Source organism: Sus scrofa, chromosome 6 (assembly GCF_000003025.6).
Source record: "Sus scrofa isolate TJ Tabasco breed Duroc chromosome 6, Sscrofa11.1, whole genome shotgun sequence".
Taxonomy (NCBI): domain Eukaryota; kingdom Metazoa; phylum Chordata; class Mammalia; order Artiodactyla; family Suidae; genus Sus; species Sus scrofa.
In genome coordinates this window covers 45,275,125-45,295,395 of record NC_010448.4, presented here as the reverse complement: position 1 = coordinate 45,295,395, position 20,271 = coordinate 45,275,125, and the positions used below count along the sequence as shown (strand labels likewise).

The 20,271-nt window shown below is 56.9% G+C and overlaps 2 protein-coding genes across 5 annotated transcripts; both read right to left on the bottom strand.

Annotated features, from left to right (window-relative positions):
* On the bottom strand, positions 41-9,698 carry APLP1 (amyloid beta precursor like protein 1). 4 transcript variants are annotated; one of them, XM_021097132.1, is made up of 17 exons: positions 9,412-9,698; positions 8,377-8,520; positions 6,945-7,077; positions 6,615-6,727; positions 6,245-6,378; positions 5,966-6,150; positions 5,377-5,507; positions 4,684-4,758; positions 3,684-3,842; positions 3,478-3,606; positions 2,501-2,600; positions 1,679-1,786; positions 1,394-1,417; positions 1,141-1,211; positions 843-905; positions 568-711; positions 41-469 (listed from the first exon to the last, which is right to left on the bottom strand). In XM_021097132.1, exons 1-17 carry the CDS (start codon positions 9,538-9,540, stop codon positions 371-373), a joined length of 1,941 nt encoding a protein of 646 aa, XP_020952791.1. In that variant the 5' UTR covers positions 9,541-9,698; the 3' UTR covers positions 41-370. The 4 variants fall into 4 exon arrangements, with proteins under 4 accessions (XP_020952791.1, XP_020952792.1, XP_020952790.1 ...); XM_021097131.1 differs by having other exon boundaries at positions 47-469; positions 1,394-1,420; positions 9,412-9,671; XM_021097133.1 differs by lacking the exons at positions 843-905; positions 1,141-1,211 and having other exon boundaries at positions 568-607; positions 1,394-1,420; positions 9,412-9,585.
* Positions 11,300-19,659, bottom strand: KIRREL2 (kin of IRRE like 2 (Drosophila)). Its single transcript, XM_013998358.2, has 15 exons — positions 19,390-19,659; positions 19,030-19,179; positions 18,019-18,168; positions 17,697-17,857; positions 17,145-17,304; positions 16,806-16,911; positions 16,544-16,692; positions 16,043-16,170; positions 15,820-15,952; positions 15,459-15,559; positions 15,091-15,310; positions 14,509-14,613; positions 14,104-14,204; positions 13,688-13,753; positions 11,300-12,288 (listed from the first exon to the last, which is right to left on the bottom strand). Exons 1-15 carry the CDS (start codon positions 19,442-19,444, stop codon positions 11,953-11,955), a joined length of 2,121 nt encoding a protein of 706 aa, XP_013853812.2. The 5' UTR covers positions 19,445-19,659; the 3' UTR covers positions 11,300-11,952.

The window sequence follows — 20,271 nt, the reverse complement described above, 5'->3', positions numbered from 1 at the left end:
ACCAACGTGCAGAGCTGCTCACACACAGAGACGCAGGATGGCCTGGTGGGGAAGAGGACTTTTATTGGGATGTTAGTGGGGGACTCCAGGGAACAACAAACACTAGGACCAAGCTTAAGGGACAATAAATTAACATACAAAACAAATTAAGCTGAGGAGGTCCCCAGTGGGGAGGCGGCTGGGACTACCTGGGGGTTTCTTAGGGATGGAATTTGGAATTGGAAAGGGGAAATAAGAATTTCCAGCCTCCTCACAATAAGTGTGAAATGAAGTTTTTCCAGACCCCCTCCCTCCAGGCTGGGAGTCGGGGTTCTGGGGCTCCAGGAAGAGGGAAGGTTTGGGCTCAGCCGAAGGGGTGAAGGGGGCTGGTTCAGGGTCGTTCCTCCAGGAAGCGGTAGGTGGGGTTCTCGTAGCCATGACGCTGCAGTTCACGAAGCTGCTGCTCCTCCAGGGTCAGCATGGGGTCCACCTGCAGTAGGGGCAGGGGACAAGGGGGCATAGATCTCACAGCCCCGCCACGCCCAGGCCCTGGAACTCCTCCCCAGTCCAGGTCTTTGTGCCTCTCACCTCAACCACCCCGTGGCTGATGGCCCCGTAGGGCTTCTTCCTGCGCAAGAGCAGCAAGGAGAGGACAATCAGGGAGCCCCCACCTGCTCCCATGATCAGCAGACCGGACACGGCCTCTCGGGACACGCCTGTCCCGGCTGGGGCCTGTAGGGAGAGGAGATGCGACCAGGGTCATCTTTGAGGCTCACCAGGGCTCTGTGGTGGCTTTGGGAGTCACAACCTAGTCACTGACCTCCGACCCTCCCCCTAGGTACCCAGAATATTCCTCCTCTTACCAGCTCATCCCTCTGAATCTCCGATGAGTGGAAAGGAAAACCCCTTGGAACCGACATGTTCACCTGCGGGAGCAGGAGGTGTCAGGGACCCAGGAGTCAGGGCCCCCGACTCCTCCTCCCCTGGGCCCCAAGAGGGCACCCCCCCTTCCAGCCTTATTCTTCCCTAGGACCCCAAAGTCCATATCCTCAGTCCCTTCTCCCCTCAGGCCACAGAATCCCAACCCCTCCCACCCACCTCCTTCAGCCCAGGCCCCCTCTGGTCCTCCCTCAGGCGCCTGTGCAGTTCTGATTGACTGACCTTTCGATCGTACTGCTCCTGGGGGGTCGGCTTCTCTTTTCCAGAGGATGCAGCATCTTGTTCTGTGGACCCTGCCCCCCGAATCCTATCTCATTCCTCACAGCCACCCCCGCCTGAGGAGGGGGTCAGAAGGGGCACCGGACCCCCCCCCCTTCAGCAGGCCTGGGGGTCCCAGGGTACAGGTCCTTTTCCATTCTAGGCTCAAGGACTCAGAGGGGTTTGATGGCAGGGGGCTGCTCTGTGAGGCACTCACCTTTTGGAAGGGCCACGGGGGTGTCTGCTGGCAGCCAGAGGAGGCAAGAGGGGTGGAACAGTGAAGGGAGGGGAGCATCACTGAGGAGGCTGAGGGGAGACCCTCTCCCAGAGGCCAAGCAAGGAGGACCAAGGACCCCACAGAGTCCTCCCAACCTCACTGCTCCCTTCCACCCTCTCTCTCTTACTGTGGTGGCTAAGACACCTCCAGACTTTACGGGATGAGAATTGAGCCCAGGGGCCTGTGTCCCAAAGTCCAGGATTGTCTCAGTCTGGGTTAACGCACCATCCTTGGCGTCCAGAGGCTGCAGCCCACTCTTGTCCTCACTGCTGCCCCCCGGGGCGGGGGCTTCCAATTCACTGGGACCCAGGTGTTCAGAGCGGAGGAGTTCCTCTGGGGGGAGCACGCAGAAAGGTGAGCATAGGGAGCCATGGAACAGAACTGGGTGGATGGATGGCGCCCTAACAGAAGGGTGGGGGGGGTAGCCACCCATGGGATCTAGGGAAGCGGGGAGCTGAATGGACAAAGATGGAGGTGGAAGCTCAAGGGAATGGCCTCCTTAATGAGCAGGAGGATTAGGGTTGAGCATGGGACCTCCATCCAGGAGGAAGCCACAATAGACCTGGGGGCTGTGGTGGGTCACACTTTCTGATATTTATGCTCTTGTGTAGGCCCTGTTGCTTGAATCTAGACTGGGTTTATGACTTGCTTTAGCCAACAGAATGCGGGCACAAGCCTTAAGAAGGCCTGGCAGTTCCCACTTTTGTGCTTGGGGGAGCCTGAACCACACATAGGAAGTCCAGGTGCCCCGCTAGAGAGACCATATGGAAAGGCTCCATGGAGAAGAGAGGCCCTGAGTCTCCACGGAGAGGAAGAGAGGCTCATGTGTCCCAGAGTCCCAGACCCTAGCTGATCCGCTAGCCAGACATAACTACATGCTTGACTAGTGACAAGACCAGCAGAACCCGGACCTGCCAGCAGAATCGTGAGGAAAGAAAATGGGTGATTTAAGGCACTAAGTTCTGGGGTTTGTTACACAGAGAGAGAGGTAACTGAAGTGGCCGGGGGGGTGAGCCAAAGGCTGGGGGTCAGGACTTGGGTACTCACGGATCTGGGGCCGCAGCTCCTGGGCCAGGAGGGGGTTCTGGTCAAGCAGCCCCAGGCTCTGATTCATCCGTTCCTCGATGACTTGAAGGTGGGTCTGCACCTGTGGGGGAGCGAGTATGACGGATGAACTGAGCCGTGTAGGCTGGAGATGGGGAAACCGAGGCAGGGGGAAGGAGGAAGGTTCATAGGGTCCAAGGAAAAGTAGCAGATACAATGGATGGGAAACAGGGTATGAGGACCAGGAATTGGGCCACAGAAGGAAGGAAACGGGAGGGGAAGCAGGATGCAAAGAAAAGATGTACAGAAGACAGGAAGTGGGAGTCTTGGCAAAGAAGGTGGGGAGGAGGAAAAGCTGCAGTTGTTAGGAAAGGTGGGGCCCAGGAGACAAGGTGAGTAGAGGGTACGAGGAAGATGGTATAAAAGTTAGGAAATGGAGGGAGGTGGGCTGGAGGGGCAGGAAGGAGGGTCTGAGGAACAGAAAGTGAAGTTTGAAGGGGTTCTGGAAGAGGAAGTGGGATTGGAGGGTCCCTTGGAAATGAGGAGGTTCAAGGGCAGGACTTGGCATCACGAGCATTGAACGGAGTATCCTTGGGCAGCAAGAGAACATCCCAGAAACGAATTAGGATCTGAATGCACAGAACAAGGCTTTCAGGGAGAGCACGTGGGGTTAGGTAAAAAGGAGAGTTGAGGGATGGGAACAGAGTTCGAGGCACAGGAGGAGGGTTCTGGGAAAGGACGTAGGAAGCCAAGGGACAGGAAGTGGGGTCAAGAAACAGGAAGTGGGGGAGGCAGTGCTCCAGGGCCAGGAAGTAGGGGTCTGAGGTACAGGTATGGGTCCCAAGGCACGGAAGGGAGAGGTTCCAGGGACAGGAAGGAGGTCCATGGGTTGGAAAGAGGGTCTGATGGACAAGAGGAGAGTCTGATGGATGGGGTCTGAGGGGCAGCAGGGTATTTGGGAGCTGGAAGAGTCTGAGCACCTGGAAGCGCATCTGCTGGGCCTTCTCGGGGTCCACAGCAGCAACGTGCTGGTAATGTCGCAGCGTGTGCCTCTGCTCCTTCTGCTCTGCTCGCAGGTAGCGCCGCAGGGCCAGCAGGATGCGCTCTGGCTGTGGAAGGGATGAAGGCTGCCCGGGCCCGCCCCACGCTTTTCACCCTGTGCCCTCTGCCCCCACGGCTCCCGCACCTGAGGCGGATCCCCCTGCAGCGCTGCCAGGAACCCTTCCAAGGCAGCCCGGCGCTGGTCGTTGATGAGGGCGATGACTCGGGTGGCATGGGTCTCCACCAGACGCTGTCGCTCACCAGACACCTGCTCCTCCAGGGTCTGCAGAATGGACTGGAAGTGCTGCAGAGGGGATGGGCACAGGGTCAGGAGAGGCGTGGGTGGGTGAAACGTGGGTCAAAGATAGTCTGGAAAAGTGAGGTTATAGGGCCCAGGGGGAGGGTGGTGCAGTGGAGCCAGGTCTGGGCAGAGTCAATCTGGGGTAGGACTAGATCACAGGAGACTGGAGGGGCTGGGGCTGCAGGGCCAGATAGAGTCGGGGCAGGACTAGGTCTGCTGGGAGGCCAGCTGAAGGGGTCAACTGTGTGGGTGGGAACAAACCATGAAAAGGGATAAAGTATTATAGGAAAGGTAGGGCTGGAGGCCTGGGCAGGGCCCACTGGAGACAGGCTGTGGCTAAACGAGACTAGAGGGGCTGCAGCAAGAGTCAGGGAGTGGGGCTAACCTGAGTGGGGTCTATGTGGGGTCGGGCTGTACCAAGGTGAGGTCAAGAGAGGGGGTCCCAGGGTCATGAGGCTGGGCCTCCCGAGGAGGGGTTGAGTAGTAGAGAGATTAGTGGGCAGGACAAGAGTCAGGGGACAGGGCCTAGCATCAAAGAGAGGCTGAGAAGGATCTGGCTGTGTCTGCAGGGACCCAGCTCGGAAGAAGACTCCAGAGCCAGCCCTTAAGAGGTTAGGATCAAGTTAAGACAGGGCAAAACATGGCCAATAGGAGGAGGTGGGCAAAGTCAGGTCTGATCTGGGCCGAGAGGGGCAGAGCCAAGTGTAGGGTGGGGTGGGGAGAGCTCCCTATCTGTAGGAAGGGGTGAAACTGAAGGAGGCCAGACAAAGCCTGAGCCAGGCGGAGACCCAGCATGCCCCAGGTGGTGGACAGGCATGATGAGGACCCCCTAGGGCTGTCCTACCTCGTTCAAGGCCTGTCTGTCGGCTTTAGGTAGGTTCTTGGACTGGTTGTCTGCCATGGCCCATTCACGCATCACCTGGGGACAAGTGGAGCTTCAGGATCCTAGACTCTGCCCTGCTCCACCCAGTGAGTCCTCCCATCGCTCTTCAGAGTCTCCTTATCCCTGAAGTCCCACTGCTGCTTGGATTCCCAAGAGAGAGGATTCAGAAGGAATTTATGTATGTATTTATTTATTTTGCTTTTTAGGGCTGCACCTGAGGCCTATGGAGGTTCCCAAGCTAGGGGTGGAATCGGAGTTGTAGCTGCCGGTCTACGCCACAGCCGCAGCAATGCAGGATCCGAGGCGTATCTGCGACCTATACCACAGCTCACAGCAACCCTGGATCTTTAACCCACTGAGTGAGGCCAGGGATCAAACCTGTATCCTCGTGGATACTAGTCAGATTCGTTAACCACTGAACCACAACGGGAACTCCAGAAGGAATTTGAAGTGGAAGCGTACCATGCACCACGGTTACCATAGAATCTGGTGGCTTCACAATGGGATCCTAGGTGGGTCAGGGATCCTTGGGAGGGTGTTGGGGGGGGTTGACAAGGGCTTGGAGAGCCTTTAGAGGTAGTCTCAATGCATCCCTGAGGCCTTTCCTGCTGAAGTTCTGCTTATGGGGGATCCTGAGGCCCCCAGCATCATCACCTCATTAATCTGGCGCATCCTGCGCTCCTCCAGGTCCATCTTAGCCCGCAGGAACCCCTCATGCTCACTGATCTCTCCAGGCATGCCGAAATACACATCCACACCGTCTGTGGGCCTCGGGGTGGGAGTCACTGCAAGGCCAGGAATCAGGGAGTCAGCCTGAAGCCCATCTTCAGGTCACCTTCCCTTCCCATAGAACTGCATTTCCTAGGGAGCACTGGAGACCAACGTGAGTTCACTGGAGCCATGCTGCTGCCTGGTGTGATGGGCGATACGGCTCTGGACTGGGCCTTTTCTTGCAAGCTTGGGAATCCATACACCCCCCTCCAAGCTTTCCTCAAATAATCCTTAGGACCTACCAAATGGCCCCTCCATTTCCAGGTACCCCCAAACCATCCTCATCCTTTGCATTCCTCACAGGCTGGCCCTTCCACCTGTACTTTATCCAAAGCCATTCCCAGCCCTCCCACTTCCCCCCAACAGGGCTTCTCTCCCACAGGCCCCTCCCAAAGGTGCCCCTACACTAAGGCTCCCTTAAATCATCCTCCCTCCAGGGTGGAGGGGACTGGGGGTTCAGAGGCTGCCTCACCTTTGCTGACCCCTGCAGGGGTGTGGGAGCTTGCGGGTGGGACCTTTTCCTCCTCTTCTTCCTCCTCAGCCCGTGGGGGCTCCACAAAGTAATCATCTACTGGCTGTAGGAAGGATTCCTCCTCTTCCTCGTCCTCACCCCCCTCAACTCTGCCCCCTAGGGGCCAGGACCGGGTGGAGGGGTCACTGGGGGAGCAGAAGACCCGAGACAGTAAGAACCTGGGCCCAGGGCCCCGGTTTCCAGCTCCGGGTTGGGCATGGAGGCTTCCCTCCCACTCACCCAACTGCTGTCCCAGATGGGTTGGGGGTCGCTGGAGGCGGGCAGCACACATACTCCACACCTCGGAACCGATCCGCGCCACAGGGCAAAAGCATGCCCGAGCCATGCAGGATGAGGCCCTGAGAGTTGCAGGCCTGCGGGAAGAGTGGGCCCATATGCCAGGACTGTGGGGTGACGGGGAGCCGGGATGCCTGGGTCTTGGGGTTGATGGGGCTGGGAGCCTGGATTCTTAGCTCTGTCCCTGTGGGAAGAGGGGGCTGAGGGCCAGACCCTTGGGTTCTGGAGGAAGAGGGTGTTAGGGCACTGGACTCCTGCCTTCTGGGGTGGGGGCAGGGAGTGGGGAGTGAGGATGAGGGGGTCAGGTCCTGACCTCCTGTGCCTCCTGATGCCTCCGGGTTGAACTCTCACACTGGTCCATGCGCTCCTGGTGCAAGAACCGGCAGCCTTCAGGGACTAGCAGGGCCTCGCTTACAAATTCACCCGCTGGCAAATGGGGGGGCATCAGTGTGAGACACTCCCACAGCCACTAGCCCTACCCGCCTAGAATCCAGATCTGTTATCCTCAGAGGCTTCTCTGTCCCACTCTGGACCCAGGCATCCAGCTCCCTAATATGAACCTGAAACCAGGACCAGAAACTCACCCCCTTGCAGATGCCCCCTCCCCCAACCTGCCGTTCCCCTCCCTCAGCCTGTGACTCACGCAGGCAGCGGAAAGGCACAACCTGGTGGTGGGGGTGGGCACAGCGGCCACCCCGGGCATCCCCGCACCATTGCTCCATGGGGATGGCCTGCGTTGCCTGCTCCACGCGTGCAATCTGCAGCTCCGGGTACATCTGGGGACAGTGGGTGGGGACGATCAACCCACTGCCCCATCCCTACTAGCCTTGCTTCTGCACTGCCACGTCCCTTTTCAAGGCTCTGTATTCATAAGGACCTCTCCTCCCCAGGCCCCACTTCTCTAAAGAACCAGTCTTAGACATTTAAGCCCCTGGGCGGCGTCTCCAGGAGATCCCTCTTAAAAGCCACGCCCTCCCTAGGCCCCGCCCCTTTGTCATTCCAGTTTCTTCCTTCCTTTCTTCCTTTTTCTTTCTTTCTGTTTTGTCTTTTTAGGGCTGCGCCCGTGGGATACGGAGCTTCCCAGGCCTATGCACAGCCACAGCAACGCCAGATTCGAGCCTCCTCTATGACTTACACCGCAGCTCACGGCAACGCTGGATCCTTAGTCCGTGGAGTGAGGCCAGGGATCGAACCTGCGTCCTCATGGATATTAGTCAGACTCGTTACTGCTGAGCCATGATGATGGGAACGCCTCTTTCTTTCTTTTTTTAAAAAAATTTTATGGCCACACCCGTGGCATTTGTAAATTCCCAGGCCAGGGATTGAATCCAACAGCTGTGATCTGTGCCACAGCTCTGGCAACGTGGAATCCTTTAACCCACTGCACCAGCCTGGGGTGGAACCCGCACCTCCGCAGAAACCCAAGCCGCTACAGTTGGATTCTTAACCCACTGCACCACAGCGGGAACTCCTGTCCAGTTTCTTTAAGAAGGTCCCTCCGCTGCCCCCAAACTCAGTCCCTCTATGCCCACTTCTCTTCTAGTCGCCTCTGCGCCCTCCCTCAATCAGGTTCATCTCTCTATAGATCCACCTCTTTAAGCCTTGCCTCTCTCTGGCCTCTCAGTAAGTATCCCTTCTCTTTGTGTTAGACCTGTCTTTTCATAGCCACGCCTCCTAGCTTTCCACTCTCCCATTTGGTCTCCACCCCATTCCCTGATGCCCAGGTCCTTGAGGTCTTTTAGTCTTAGCCCTGCCTCTTCCGTGGCCACGCCCCCCTATACCCTGGCTCTCTAAGGAGTCCACCCTGTATTCTAAACTCTGGTCTCTTCACTGGACACTTTTCTTAGCTGGTTGTCTTCACACAGTTCTTCCCCTTTCCTGACCTACTTTCTCAAAAATAGGTCCTGTCCTCACTTCGCCTCTTTGCCAGCCAAATCCCCTAGCTTCGAATGCCTTCTTGGATCCTTTGTTTTCCTGGACCTTGTCTTTGCTCGACTAGCTTCTTGTGGGCAATCGGGCCCCAAGGTAGACCTGCTTCCCTGCGGGCCACGCCCCTCTCAGTAGGTCCCGCCTACCTGTCTGCAGTACTCCAGCACGCGCTGCGGGTCCCGGAGACAGCGTCGCGAGAGCTGTGGGTCTGGTTCCCAGCGGCCGGTGCGCAGGTCCCGGTGAAGGGTTGGGCGCCCGCATAGTCCAGCCACCTGGGCCGACCCTGGAGCCTGAGGGTGGTGGCGGAGGGGTCAGCGAAGCCACGGAGGACACTGGCATGCGGTGTCTCCTGGTCTTTTGCTCCCTACCACAAGGTTGTTCAGACCCCAAGCACCAGCCCCCTCCACCAAGCACCTCGCACCCTCCTCCGTAGAGGTTCGGTTCCCCGGGAAACAGCTCCCACAGGGCGGGGGCGCACCGACTCCGCCGTTGCTACGGCGACCCGGGTCCCCTGGGATTCTCCCGGCCTTGTTGCCTCGGAGACAGGCTCCGCCCTCACCCCAGCGCAGCCGCACAAGAGCCTGAAGGGGTTAAACTTGAATGGCGGGGGAGGAGGCCAGAACCCAGGCGTTCTGGCCTCTCCTCCCTCCATCCTTAGCTCAGGCTCCCATTCTTGGGTGCAAAGACCACAAGGCCTGGCTTCAGAGCCCTGCAGGCCTGGACACCAAGTCCTTGAGGGATGGAGAGCTACATCCTGGGTTAGGGGGCGGTGGCTGGAGGCCTAGACTCCTGAGTACTGGGAAGATTGTGGGAGCCCTCGTATGGGTCTAGAGGATGCAAGGGGCCAATTCTTGGCTCTAGGTGCCTTGCTGCCTGGTGGGTCCTGTTCAGGTGGAAGGGGCTGGGGCTGAGTCACCTTGGTCGAGAGGGTCTGATAGGGCTGGACTTCTGGGACCAGGGGCTCCTATGCTGTGGCTAGGAGAGGGCTGGGACCACAGATGATGAGGGAGATAAGAGCCTGAACTGCTGGGTTTCCGAATGCCTTGGTGCCGTTAGGGGCCCCAGGGGGCCGGCTGCCTGGCTGGAAAGACTGCGCTTTCTGTTCTGGACCTGTCTGCGTCGGAGTCTAGAGGCCCAGTCCCGCCCCTTCCCCCATCCCCTAGGACCCCGCCGGGCCTCACCTCTGCTGCGCTGGGGCTTCCACCGGCCAGGCTCCCGACGGCGAGCTGCGCGCGCAAAAGCAGCAGCAATAGTGGCAGCAACAAGGGCAGCGGGCCCAGACCGCGAGCGGCGGGGCTGGCGGGCCCCATGTCCCGGCCCTCGCGCCCTCACGTCCCCTGCACTCCCGCCCGGCCCAGCCAGGCCCCAGCGGTGACAGGAGCTCCCAGCGCCACGGCCGCCGCCTCCTCCTCCCGCCGCCCCCGGGCTGCGCCGGCGCCGCCAGCCCCGCCCCGCGCCGGCCCCGCCTTCCTTGTGAGGACAATAGCGTGGCAGCTCTGCGCAGAGAGGAGCCGCTCGGAAGCCCAGGGTGGAAGCCTGGGCCCCGCCTCCGCCCCCTTGAGAGTCCAGGCATCCCACCTCATGTAAGGGCCTAGCCAGGAGTGTGGATCGCCGGCTTTGTAGTTGTGGATTTTGAGTTTTCCCTCAAGACCTTCACCCTCAGTTTTCTTCTCCCTCGGCTCCATTTTCCTTCTCTTCCAGGGATCCCAGCATTGAAAACCTGCGTCCCTACCTCCAAATCCTCCCTTCAGATCCCAGGAGTACAAGCCTCCAAAATTCCCCCAATCAAGAACACAGTAGTTGATGGGAGTTCCTGCTGTGGCGCAGTGGTAATGAATCCGACTAGTATCCATGAGAATTCGGGTTCAATCCCTGGCCTTACTCAGTGGGTTGAGGATCAGGCATTGCCGCGAGCTGCGGTGTAGGTCACGGACGCAGCTCGGATCCCGCACTGCTGTGGCTGTGGTGTAAGAAAGCAGCCGCAGCTCTTATTTGACCATTAGCATGGGAACTTGTATATGCTGTGGGCGCGGCCCTAAGGAAGCAACAAACAAACGCAGCAGTTAAGACCCAGTCTCCTACTCTCTCAGAATCCAGGGCTCTGGGTCCCAGATATCTTCTCTCTCAGCCCAGAGACCAAGCCCTCAGCCCTTTCTCCTTAAGACCCAAAAGCCCAGGCCTTCTGCTCTGCTTCCCAGGAGCCCCAGGCATCTAGACCTTTAATTCCAACATCAAGGATACATGAACCAAAGCCCCCAGGCCCTTTCCTAAAGGATGAGCTGAGTCAGATACCCTGCACCTCAGGATAAGGGCATAGACTCCCCATCTTTGCTCTGTAGATCAGGGCATTTCTTTCTTTTCCCCCCCCCCCTTTTTTTACTTTATTTTTTTTATTACTCAAATGAATTTATCACATCTGTAGTTGTATAATGATCATAACAATCTGATTTCACAGGATTTCCATCCCACAGCCCAAGCACCCCCCCCCCATTTTAAGGCCACACCTGCGGCATATGGAATTTCCCGGGTTAAGGGTTGAATTGGAGCTCCAGCTGCCAGCCTATGCCATAGCCATACCAATGCCAGATCTGAGCTTCATCTGTGACCTGCGCCGAAGCTCACAACAACGCTGAATCCTTAACCCACTGAGGGAGACCAGGGTTGGAACACACATCCTCATGCATACTAGTTGGGTTCATTACCACTGAGCCACAGTGGGAACCTCCTAGATCAGGGCATTTCTATTTTCCCACCCTTAGCCTCTTCTTCACTGCCTCTCCTTCAGGACTCACTGTTTTGTCTCCTCAAAATACAGGGTAGACTTCTGTCTTCCCTGAGCTGCTTAGGGGAGCCCTGTCCTATGTGTGCATCTGTGTGTGTATGCTTGTGTAGATGTATATTAAAAGAGCCTAGAGTGCTCAGTGGGTAGCAAAGGGCTAGGGAGGTGGCTCATGTTTTTTTTCTATCACCACTTCATAGCCTGGGGTAGAAGAAGAGACTTGGTACAGGTTTGATGGGCCCCTTCCTTGATGGACAGTAATAATGCCAGGAGAATCTCTAAGATATTTGCTTCTCAACTTTCTTTTAATTAAACATAAATATTCTCATTCCTGGATTCCAATCCTCCCCCAACCAACCAACCAACCAACCAAACAAACCCAACTCTCACCCTATCCTTATTCCTTGGGTCCAGTTCTTCCAGGGCCTTTAAGGAAGGTAGAAAGAATCAAGATGGTGGCCATCTGGGGTTCCCAAGGAGTGGATGGCCATTTTGGCTGCAATTCCATGAACGAAGCAAAGTGCCCTTCAGGGACAGCTGGAACAGTACCTCCATCTTAATCTGCCTTATGTTGCCTTTCTTCTCAATACAAGTGGCCATCTTGAAATATTTTCCTTCAGTGTTTAGAAACAACTTCCTTCTTTGCCCCTAATTCCCATTACCCCCAACCCCCCTTCCCTCTGCAAAGGGCCCATTTGCCCCCGGAATCTCTTTTACATAGTGGGGAATAGGTAGGCACAGAGGCCATCTTGCTCCCACTTGGGGTATCCCCTTTGGCTGAACTGACTGTGTATCAATGACACAGACAATTATAACGATCTTTCCCTCCATTCAATGTTCAGTTTTCGAAGAGCAAGGTCGCCAATTTGTTCTGGCTCCTCAGTAATCAGAACAATCCATTATGGCAAGTTGAAGATCCCAGGACTCTTCAGTTGGAGTGATGTCACACATGAGTCTGGAGACGCGGATGGCTGGGTGTGGGGAAGGCAGCATATGGGAAGGGGGGAGTGCTAGGGCCCAGATCTGGGGGTCCAAAGGATGTGGGTTTGATGTAGCTGGTAAAAGCTCGAGGATGGGGAGTGGTGAGATAACCTGCCCGGGCTCTGTATAGTCTGCAAGGGGGTACCATGCCCAGATGTGGGTTGAAGTCATAGAAGGCAGGTGTCCCTGGAGGCCCAAGGGGGGAGGATGGTGGTGGGAAAAGGCCTCCTCCAGGGGCTTCTCCAAGGCTCAGGCTCACACTGACTCCTCGGACCTTGTAGTAACCATTGGTTGGGTCCTGAGGGGACAAAATGGGACTTGGTAAGTTATGTGAGGCTATAGATGGGTGAGGGCCACCGATGGAGAGACACACTGAGATAGAGCCAGACCTAGGGAGAGACCCAGAAACAGGAGTAGACAGGGACTCAGAGACATATAAACTGGTAGAAGGACAAAGTGAGACAGGAAGAACAGCAACAAGAGACAAAGGGGCAGAAGGAGATGGGCAGAGAAAGGCAGAGACAGAGGAATACAGACCTGCTGAGGGGCAGCTGTGTGGAAGGAGATCAGAGGGAACGAGAGAGAAAAATTGAGAAGTTCCCATTGTGGCTCAGTGGAAATGAACCCAACTAGTATCCATGAGGACTCTGATTTGATCCCTGGTCCCTCTGAGTGGGCTAAGGATCTGGCATTGCCTTGAGCTGTGGTATAGGTCACAGATGTGGCTTGGATCTGGCATTACTGTGGCTCTGGTGTAGGGTGGCAGCTGCAGCTCCAATTTGATCCCTAGCCTGGGAATTTCCATACACTGTGGGTGTGGCCCTAACAAGACCAAAGCAAAAAAAAAAAAAAAAAAAAAAAGGAAAGAAAAAAGAGAGAAGAGAAATTGAGATCAAGACACTCATTCATTCATTTGCCCAACAGCCCCAAGACTGATTCTGTGTCATGCCCTGTGCTGCTTCTGGAGACATCTCTTACTGGGATCCCAGGCCAATGGAGAAATGATGCATCACCAGATCGAGCCAGGAAGGGTCAAGGTGTGATGGAGGAAGTTCAGGAAGATTGACTGGGACAGTGATGGGGGAATCTTGAGACTGCGATGGGAAAGCCTAGACAACAGTGGTCATACTGTGACTGTCACATGGCTGTGACAGGTGAAACCCAGACACAATGGTCAGAGCCATGGGGAGGGAAGCATGAGCTTTCCGGGACAGGAAGTGCTTGGGCTGAGACCAGAGGCGTGATGGTAGGTGTGTATGTGAGGAAAGGTAGGAGTATTTCAGATCAAGAGAATCACATGTGTCAGGTAGAGAGGAGAGAGAGAAGGGCTCCGGACTGGGGACTGGAGTCAGTGGGGCCCAAAAGAGTTGGGGTCCCAAAGGAGGGATGTGTTTGGGGAAATGTGAGGTCAAATGGAACCTGATAGGTAGAAGGGGCCTGGGTGAAGCAACCAGGGAGAGGCATCTGGGCCTGAAACACAACTGATGGGGAAAGCACAGGCAGAGGGAACATTGATCTGGAGCTCAAGGTGGAGGGCAAGGCTGGGCAGATATATGGGCAGAGTCAGCAGATATACAGCCCAGGAGGCAGCAAGAATGGGTGCAGGGGGGTAGGTGCCAGCTCTGAGGGCAACTGAATGAAAAAGGAGGGGGAGTTGGAGACACATTGAACAGAGCCCCTCTTTTCCCAACGCTCACCTTGGTCTCCAGAGCCCTCTCCTCATCCAGAACGAGGTCACTGTGGTCTGTGTGCATGATGGGGCCCTAGGGTAGGGTGCTTAGTGAGAGGGAGTGTAGAGGATCCTTTGATCCCAGCGCTAGACCCCAGGGACCTTCAGTTGAACATCTGATGCCAGGCAGGAGGGACCAGGGGCACCTGGGAGCTGGGGGTCTGGATTTAGGACCACAAGTAGCCCTGGGGTGGGAGGGCATGTTGGGAGGAATAATTGGACCAGGGGCATGTTTGGACTTCACGGACACTTGGATCCAGGGGTCGCCATTGGGATTAGGGCTCTGTTTAAGTTGGGGAGGTGATAGGGCTAGGGTCATGATTGGGACTGGGTTACTGTTTGGGTCTTGGGGTATAGTCAGGTCTGGGGACCCTGGCATCCTACCTGGTCCTCACCGCTGCCTGTCTCCTCCTCAGGGCCCCTGGAACTGGAGCCGTCACTGCTGCCTTGGATTCTCACCAGGTTCTTTTGCTTGGAGAAAGAGGCTGAGGCCAGGGACATTGGGGGTGGGAGCAGAGGTAAGCAAGGGGGCTGAGTCATGGTTTGTGGGACCCATGAGCAGGAAGAGAGAGGACTGGGGCAAATCAGGTTGGGAGGCTGGGAACCAATGAGAACCCTGGCTTAGGAGGGCAAGTGGTGTGACCCTGAGGACATGGAGGTAGAGCTGGAGTGGGGCAGCAGGTCCTGAATGTAAGCCAAGCCCAGGGAGGGTCTAGAGAGGCAGGACTAGGACCAGGTCCCAGTGGGTAGGGCCTGTGTGTGGACCTGGGGTGGGGGTCAGGCACTGACCCTTGTTATGGTGCCAGCAACAGAGGGCCACCCCAGTGATGACCATAAGAAGAGTCATGGCAACAGCAGCTGCTCCCGCCACGATCCGCACAGTAGGCAGCAAGTCTGCAGGAAGTAGAGGGGGTTGTCCTAAGGAGGCTGAGCAGAAGACTGAGCAGGAACAGGGGAACAGGACTCAAGGCTTAGGTAGGGGATCTCTGGGTTCACAGGTCACCAATTCGGGGACTCCCAAGTTTTGTAGTCCTCTAGCTTGGAGTCCCTAGGTTTAGGGGCTCAGGAACTTGGGTTTTACAAGTTTAAACTCCTTGGCTTAGAGCTTGAGGGTACTGTTACTTTACAATTCTCTGTATTTGAAGGTTGCTTTTTTTTGGAGCCTCTAAGTGTGAGGGGCCTCTCAGTTTAGAATTCCGTACTTGAGGGAAATGATTGTTTGGGGGTGGGGTAGGTCTCAGGATGCAAGTCGACTCAGTTTTAAGGCTCTTAAGGTTTAGGGGTCTCTGCATTTGAAGGTCCTCTGTTTGGAGATTGTGGCATTTGGGGGCTCTGAAGTCAGATTTGGGCTCTTCGGGTCCAGGGTCTCACCTCTACGTCCCAGGGTGACCAGGGTGCCCCCCTCGCCCAACCGGTTCCGGGCACTGCAGTTGAAGCCCCGGCTAAAGTCGGACTCCTGGGTCCCCGAAATGTGTAGCACAGAGATCAGGCCTGGACCCTGTCCCCCGCGGCCCTCTGGGGCTGGAAATGTCTCCACCAGGAACCGACCCCGCGACCCCGCCGTCAGGAAGCCCTCATCCCAAGACCAGACCTGGGGGCACAAAAGAGAAAGGCCACAGAAGAAACCATGGAGTGGGGGAAGGGGCGGCAAGGTGTCGGTAGAGTCAGTGTTGGTAATACAGCAGTTTTGGGAGTCCGGCTGGAGGTCCGGGATCACCGCTGGATGGGGATTTCCTTACCACGGCTTCTGGGGCGGGGGAGGCGAAGACAAGACACTGGAGACGGGCGGGACCCCTCAGGAAGGCGGGCGCAGAGTGCAGGGCAGTCACTACTGGGGGAGCTGGTTTGGAGACAGTGGGCCAATCAGAGAAGAGGCCCCGCCCCCAGCTCCTCCTCAAGAAGGCGGGGTCATGACTGGGCACACCCACCAACCCCAACCGACTAGGCGACGCCTCTCAACAAACTGTGAACCCCACCGAGGCTTGTCTCAGCTAGGTCCCGCGGCAGTTCCCAGGTCCCGCAGTCTGTTAAGCTCCCTCACAAGGAGCCCACTTTTATCCCAAGACCTGTGGGGTCCACTAGGAAGCGCCGCTTTCTCACCGTTCACAGTTAACCTAGCTTCCGCAGCGCCGCCCCCCAGGCCCGAGAGCCCAGGCTCAGCCCTGCACACGTAGTCGCCTGCATCCTCGAGTCCCACAGCTGGAAGACGCAGAGTGGGCCCGGAGGCCATCACCTGGGATAGGAAGTGGTGTCAAGGGCAGGACCTTGAAAAGAAGCCCCGGCCACTGCCAGCCACGGCTGTAAGCCCCAGATCCTGCCTCACCTGTGCTTCCCCGCGGCGGGTCCAGGTTACCCGTGGGAGTGGATTCCCGCGCCAGACACAGCTGAAGGAGGCATCTTCCCCCACGTCTACGGACAAGGGTTTTGGCTTTGACTGCAGAATCGGCCCGACTGGAGAATAGGGAGAAAGGAGAGAGAGAGACAGAGAGAGAGACAGAGAGAGAGACAGAGAGAGAGAGAGAGAATCACATGACCAGGGAGGACTGCAACTTCTGACTCGGGATCAGCCCCTCAGGGACAACACCCACAAGGGCCCATTGAGTTAAAGCCCCCAGTCCACAACTCCGCTCACAGTCTCCAGCCCCCCCTTGCCCCGCCCCTGCTCCACTTTGGCCCAGATCCAGCACAGACTTATCCCGCCTAAATCCTACCCCTGCCCCACCTCCTCCCCTCAACCCGTAGCAGCCAAGCCCCGCAGTAGCCCCCTGGCCCATTTTGCTCGCCCCACATTTGGCCACACCCATGGCCTCGCCGCCGCTCTTACACTGCACATCCAGAGCTGTGCTGCGGTTGGCGCTACCCACTGCATTGCTGACTTCGCAGGACACCGGCTCAGTCAGGAATGAAGCATCCGCTACTACCTCCAACATTGGCCCGCGGGCCCCGAGCACCGGGGAGCCCCCCTTTGCCCACCTGCGAAGGCGGTGGGCTGTTAGTGTCCTTGCTGCTCAGGCACACCTACTCACATCCTAGCCCCAGCCCTCCCCAAGCCCTTCCAGGTGGGGAGAGATGATCTTCGTCCTCACCTATAGCCGGTGACAGGAGGCTGGGCTGTGGCCTGACATAGGAAAGTGACCTTTTCTCCCTCCTGCACTCTCTGTGGTTCTGCAGACAGAGTCACCACTGGGGGGTCTGTGGAGGTGTGTCAATGGTCAGTGGCTGATGACCTAGGAGTCCAGTTTGCAGCCTCTCCACCCTAGGAGTCCGAGACCCTAGTCTCCTCTTCCCTTTCAGCAAGGATTTAGGCTGAAATGTCCCAAATCCCCTTGGGCCCACGGCCCCCCTCTTTCCCTGAAGTCCAGGCCCTGGCCCCCTGCTTTCTCCAAGGACCTCAGGCTCCAAACCTAGTGTTCAACTGCACTCACACTGCAGGCTCAGTGTGATAGCCGTGTCCTTTCCCACAGGGAGGGCCTGGCTCCGGGCCCGGCAAACCAAGGTTGCTCCATCATCATGGCTGGAAGGCGTCAAGGATAAGATGCTCTCCACTGACCCAGTAGACCCAGTGGTTCCTTCCTTCAACAGGGTCTGTCGTTTATGAATAATAATAATAATAATGACTTCATCTACACTTACTGTAATTCTTACTCTATGTCAGGCACTCTTCTAGGCATTTATAAATATTATGGTATTTAATCTTCACAACTACCCTAGAGGTGCACACGACTACTAAGCCCATTGTGCCGATAAATAAACTGAGGGACAGCGAGTCTAAGATCCATCAACTAGCAAGCAGCTGAGCCAGGATTTGAACCCAGGTAGTCTGGCCCTAGAGTCCTTATCCTTAATGGCATACCAAGGATCCTAAGCCTTGAATCCCTGTCCTCCCATGCCCTTTTCTCCTCTGGATGAGCCTGTGATGTGTGGGTCCCCAAATTTCCCTGCATGAGCAAGGGCTGGCACAGAGACTTAGACCTGACCTGATGGAAGGTAGCCCCATCCAGCTGGACCCCATCTCGGAACCACAGCAGCTCAGGAGTGGGGTGGGCATCCCCACGACTCCGGCAGGTCAGATTTGCAGGAATCCCAGCAACCAGAGACACAGAGGGGCCGCCCAGCACCTGGGGGGCTTCTGGGGGCACTGTAGGGGTGGATCTGGGGTCAGAGCTGGATCCTGGGCCCATAGATCCTGATTTCCCAGCTCTAACCCACCACTCCTCCATTCTCTCTGGACTCCGATACTCCCAGCTAATGCAGGCAGTCCTCCTGGGCTCCCTGGGGACATGTGGGCTGGATCCTCACCCAGCACGTGCAATTGGGCTGGTCGAGAGCGGAGACCTGCTTGTGTAGCCTGACATTCATACGATGCTTGATCCTCCAGCTCCACAGGCCTAATGTGGAGGTCGTGCTGGCCACCAGCTGCATTCCCAGATATCCAGTACCGGGACCACCCTAGAGTCAGGGAAAAGGCAGTCACAGCAATGGTTCTGAGTTCCTGGCCCCAGATCTCCATCCCCAGACATCCCACCCCAGAAGAACACTACCAAAAGTGGACACTGGGCCAGAGAAACACTAACCCTCTCCCAACCCAGAGTCATTGCAAACTTGGGGGTGATAAATTCAGGGAGAAAAAGCACAAGAAAACACTTGCCATAAAAGTCAGACTATAGGAGTTCCCGTCGCGGCTCAGTGGTTAACGAATCCGACTAGGAACCATGAGGTTTCGGGTTCGATCCCTGGCCTTGCTCAGTGGGTTAAGGATCTGGCGTTGCTGTGAGCTGTGGTGTAGGTTGCAGATGCGGCTCGGATCCCACGTTGCTGTGGCTCTGGCGTAGGCTGGTGGCTACAGCTCCGATTAGACCCCTAGCCTGGGAACCTCCATATGCTGCGGGAGCAGCCCAAGAAATGGCAAAAAGACAAAAAAAAAAAAAAAAAAAAAAAGAAAAAAGAAAGAAAAAAGTCAGACTATATGCTACCTCTTGGGTGAGGAGGGAGGGCATAGGATAAGGGAGGGGAATAAGGAGAGTTTCTGGGGAGCTGGCCATGGACCTGTAGTGGTTACACGAGTGTCTATTTTAGAATTATTTGGCAAAACTTCATATATGCTTTATGTGCTTTTCTGCATGTATTTCATGTTTTACAATAAAAATAAAAAGTCCAAACCCTAGGGGTCACCTCCAAAGAAGAAGCTGAAAATTCAGGACTCCCAAATGTTTGCCTGAGCCCAGTAGTTTCCCAGACTCGAAAACGTTAAAATTGAAACTTCAGCGATAGCCCAAATCCAGGCCGCCCTGAATAGAGAGAAAGCCTCACCTGGCAGGTCCCTTTCACCGCCTAGAGCCAGTCCATCCTTAGTCCACTGAACCAGCCCCCAGTAGGCGCCCAGGGCACAGGGCAGCCGAGCCTCGTCCCCCAGCAGTACTACCAGGTCCTCGGGCTGTTGCAGGAAGTGGGGTAACAGGCCTAGGAGAGTGGGGCGGGGGAGCAGAGCAGAGCTTAGCACATTCAAGAACTCCCTCATTTAGGACCCAGGAGTCCAGACCCCAAACCCCTCTTCCCTCAGACCCAGAAGCCCAGGCTCCCAGAGTTCTCCTCCTTCAGACCCAGGAGTCCAGACCCTCAGCCCCAGCCACCCCTGTAAAGCGACAGCTGGCAAACAACCCCTCACGGTACCTGCACGCCCTCTGAGGAAGAGGAAGAAGAGGACAAGGAGTGTGGGGACCAGCATCCTGAGTGTGAGCCCCAAGGTCTAGCAGACTCGCTGTTGCACCGGCTTCCCTGCAGCTCCGGCTTCCCTGAGAGCTCCTTCGTCAATAGCACACCCCCCACCCCTCTGGAGCCCCCTTCAAGCCCGACTCGTCGCCTCAGGCTAGAAGCCCCCCAGTATCTCTCCTGGAGTTCTCCTCGTCTGCTCCGCCTCGGGCTCCCCGGCTCTGAAACGCTGGCGGGTTCGGCGCGCTGGGTCTGGGAGAGAAAGGGGAGGTCGGATGCCACTCGCCCCGCCCTGGCCCGCCCCCTGGGAGACCCGCCCTCTTCCCATTGAGAAACTCCCGCGGCCCAGACGCGGATGAATGGGAGCATGCAGGGCGGGGGCGGGCCCCCCCCAGCGGGCGGACACCCCAGCCCCCTTTCGGTCCGGGCGCTGGAACACCTGGGTCGAAGGAAGGGGTACCGGCTGGGTTGGACACCTACAACCTGCCAGGGTTGGGGGTTTGGGGGGGTTGCGGAGGAGAATGGGGAGGGAGTGGAAGAAACTTGCTCAGCCTGGGTCCTGGAGGGACAGCGCTGAGTGGAAACCGAGCTATAAATGGGAACCCCTGGGAACTTGCTAGTTTCCGCGCCCTGGGGAGGCGGGGCCCCGGGCTCCTTTGGGCTTGTGGGTCAGGAAGAGGGCACCGAGTTTGCCTGGGAGGCAGCGGGGACCCCAAGAAGAGGGGAGTTCAGCTCTCCCCACCCCAAACCCCTTCTCAAAATCTGCCTCTGCCTGCCGCGTTACCGCTGCAAACCACAGCACGTCCTGAGATCCAGGAATCCAGCCCCCGCAACTCCCCCTTT

Coding starts and splice junctions, on each gene's coding strand:
- KIRREL2 (XM_013998358.2), bottom strand. CDS start 19,444: ATGCTGGTCCCCACACTCCTTGTCCTCTTCTTCCTCTTCCTCAGAGGG. Junction 18,169..19,029: donor CGGTGAAAGGGACCTGCCAG/GTGAGGCTTTCT, acceptor CCCTGACTCTAG/GGTGGTCCCGGTACTGGATA. Junction 16,693..16,805: donor CCTCCTGTCACCGGCTATAG/GTGAGGACGAAG, acceptor CCGCCTTCGCAG/GTGGGCAAAGGGGGGCTCCC.
- APLP1 (XM_021097131.1), bottom strand. CDS start 9,540: ATGGGGCCCGCCAGCCCCGCCGCTCGCGGTCTGGGCCCGCTGCCCTTG. Junction 7,078..8,376: donor TGCTGGAGTACTGCAGACAG/GTAGGCGGGACC, acceptor CACTGTCCCCAG/ATGTACCCGGAGCTGCAGAT. Junction 6,379..6,614: donor GGCATCAGGAGGCACAGGAG/GTCAGGACCTGA, acceptor CTCTTCCCGCAG/GCCTGCAACTCTCAGGGCCT.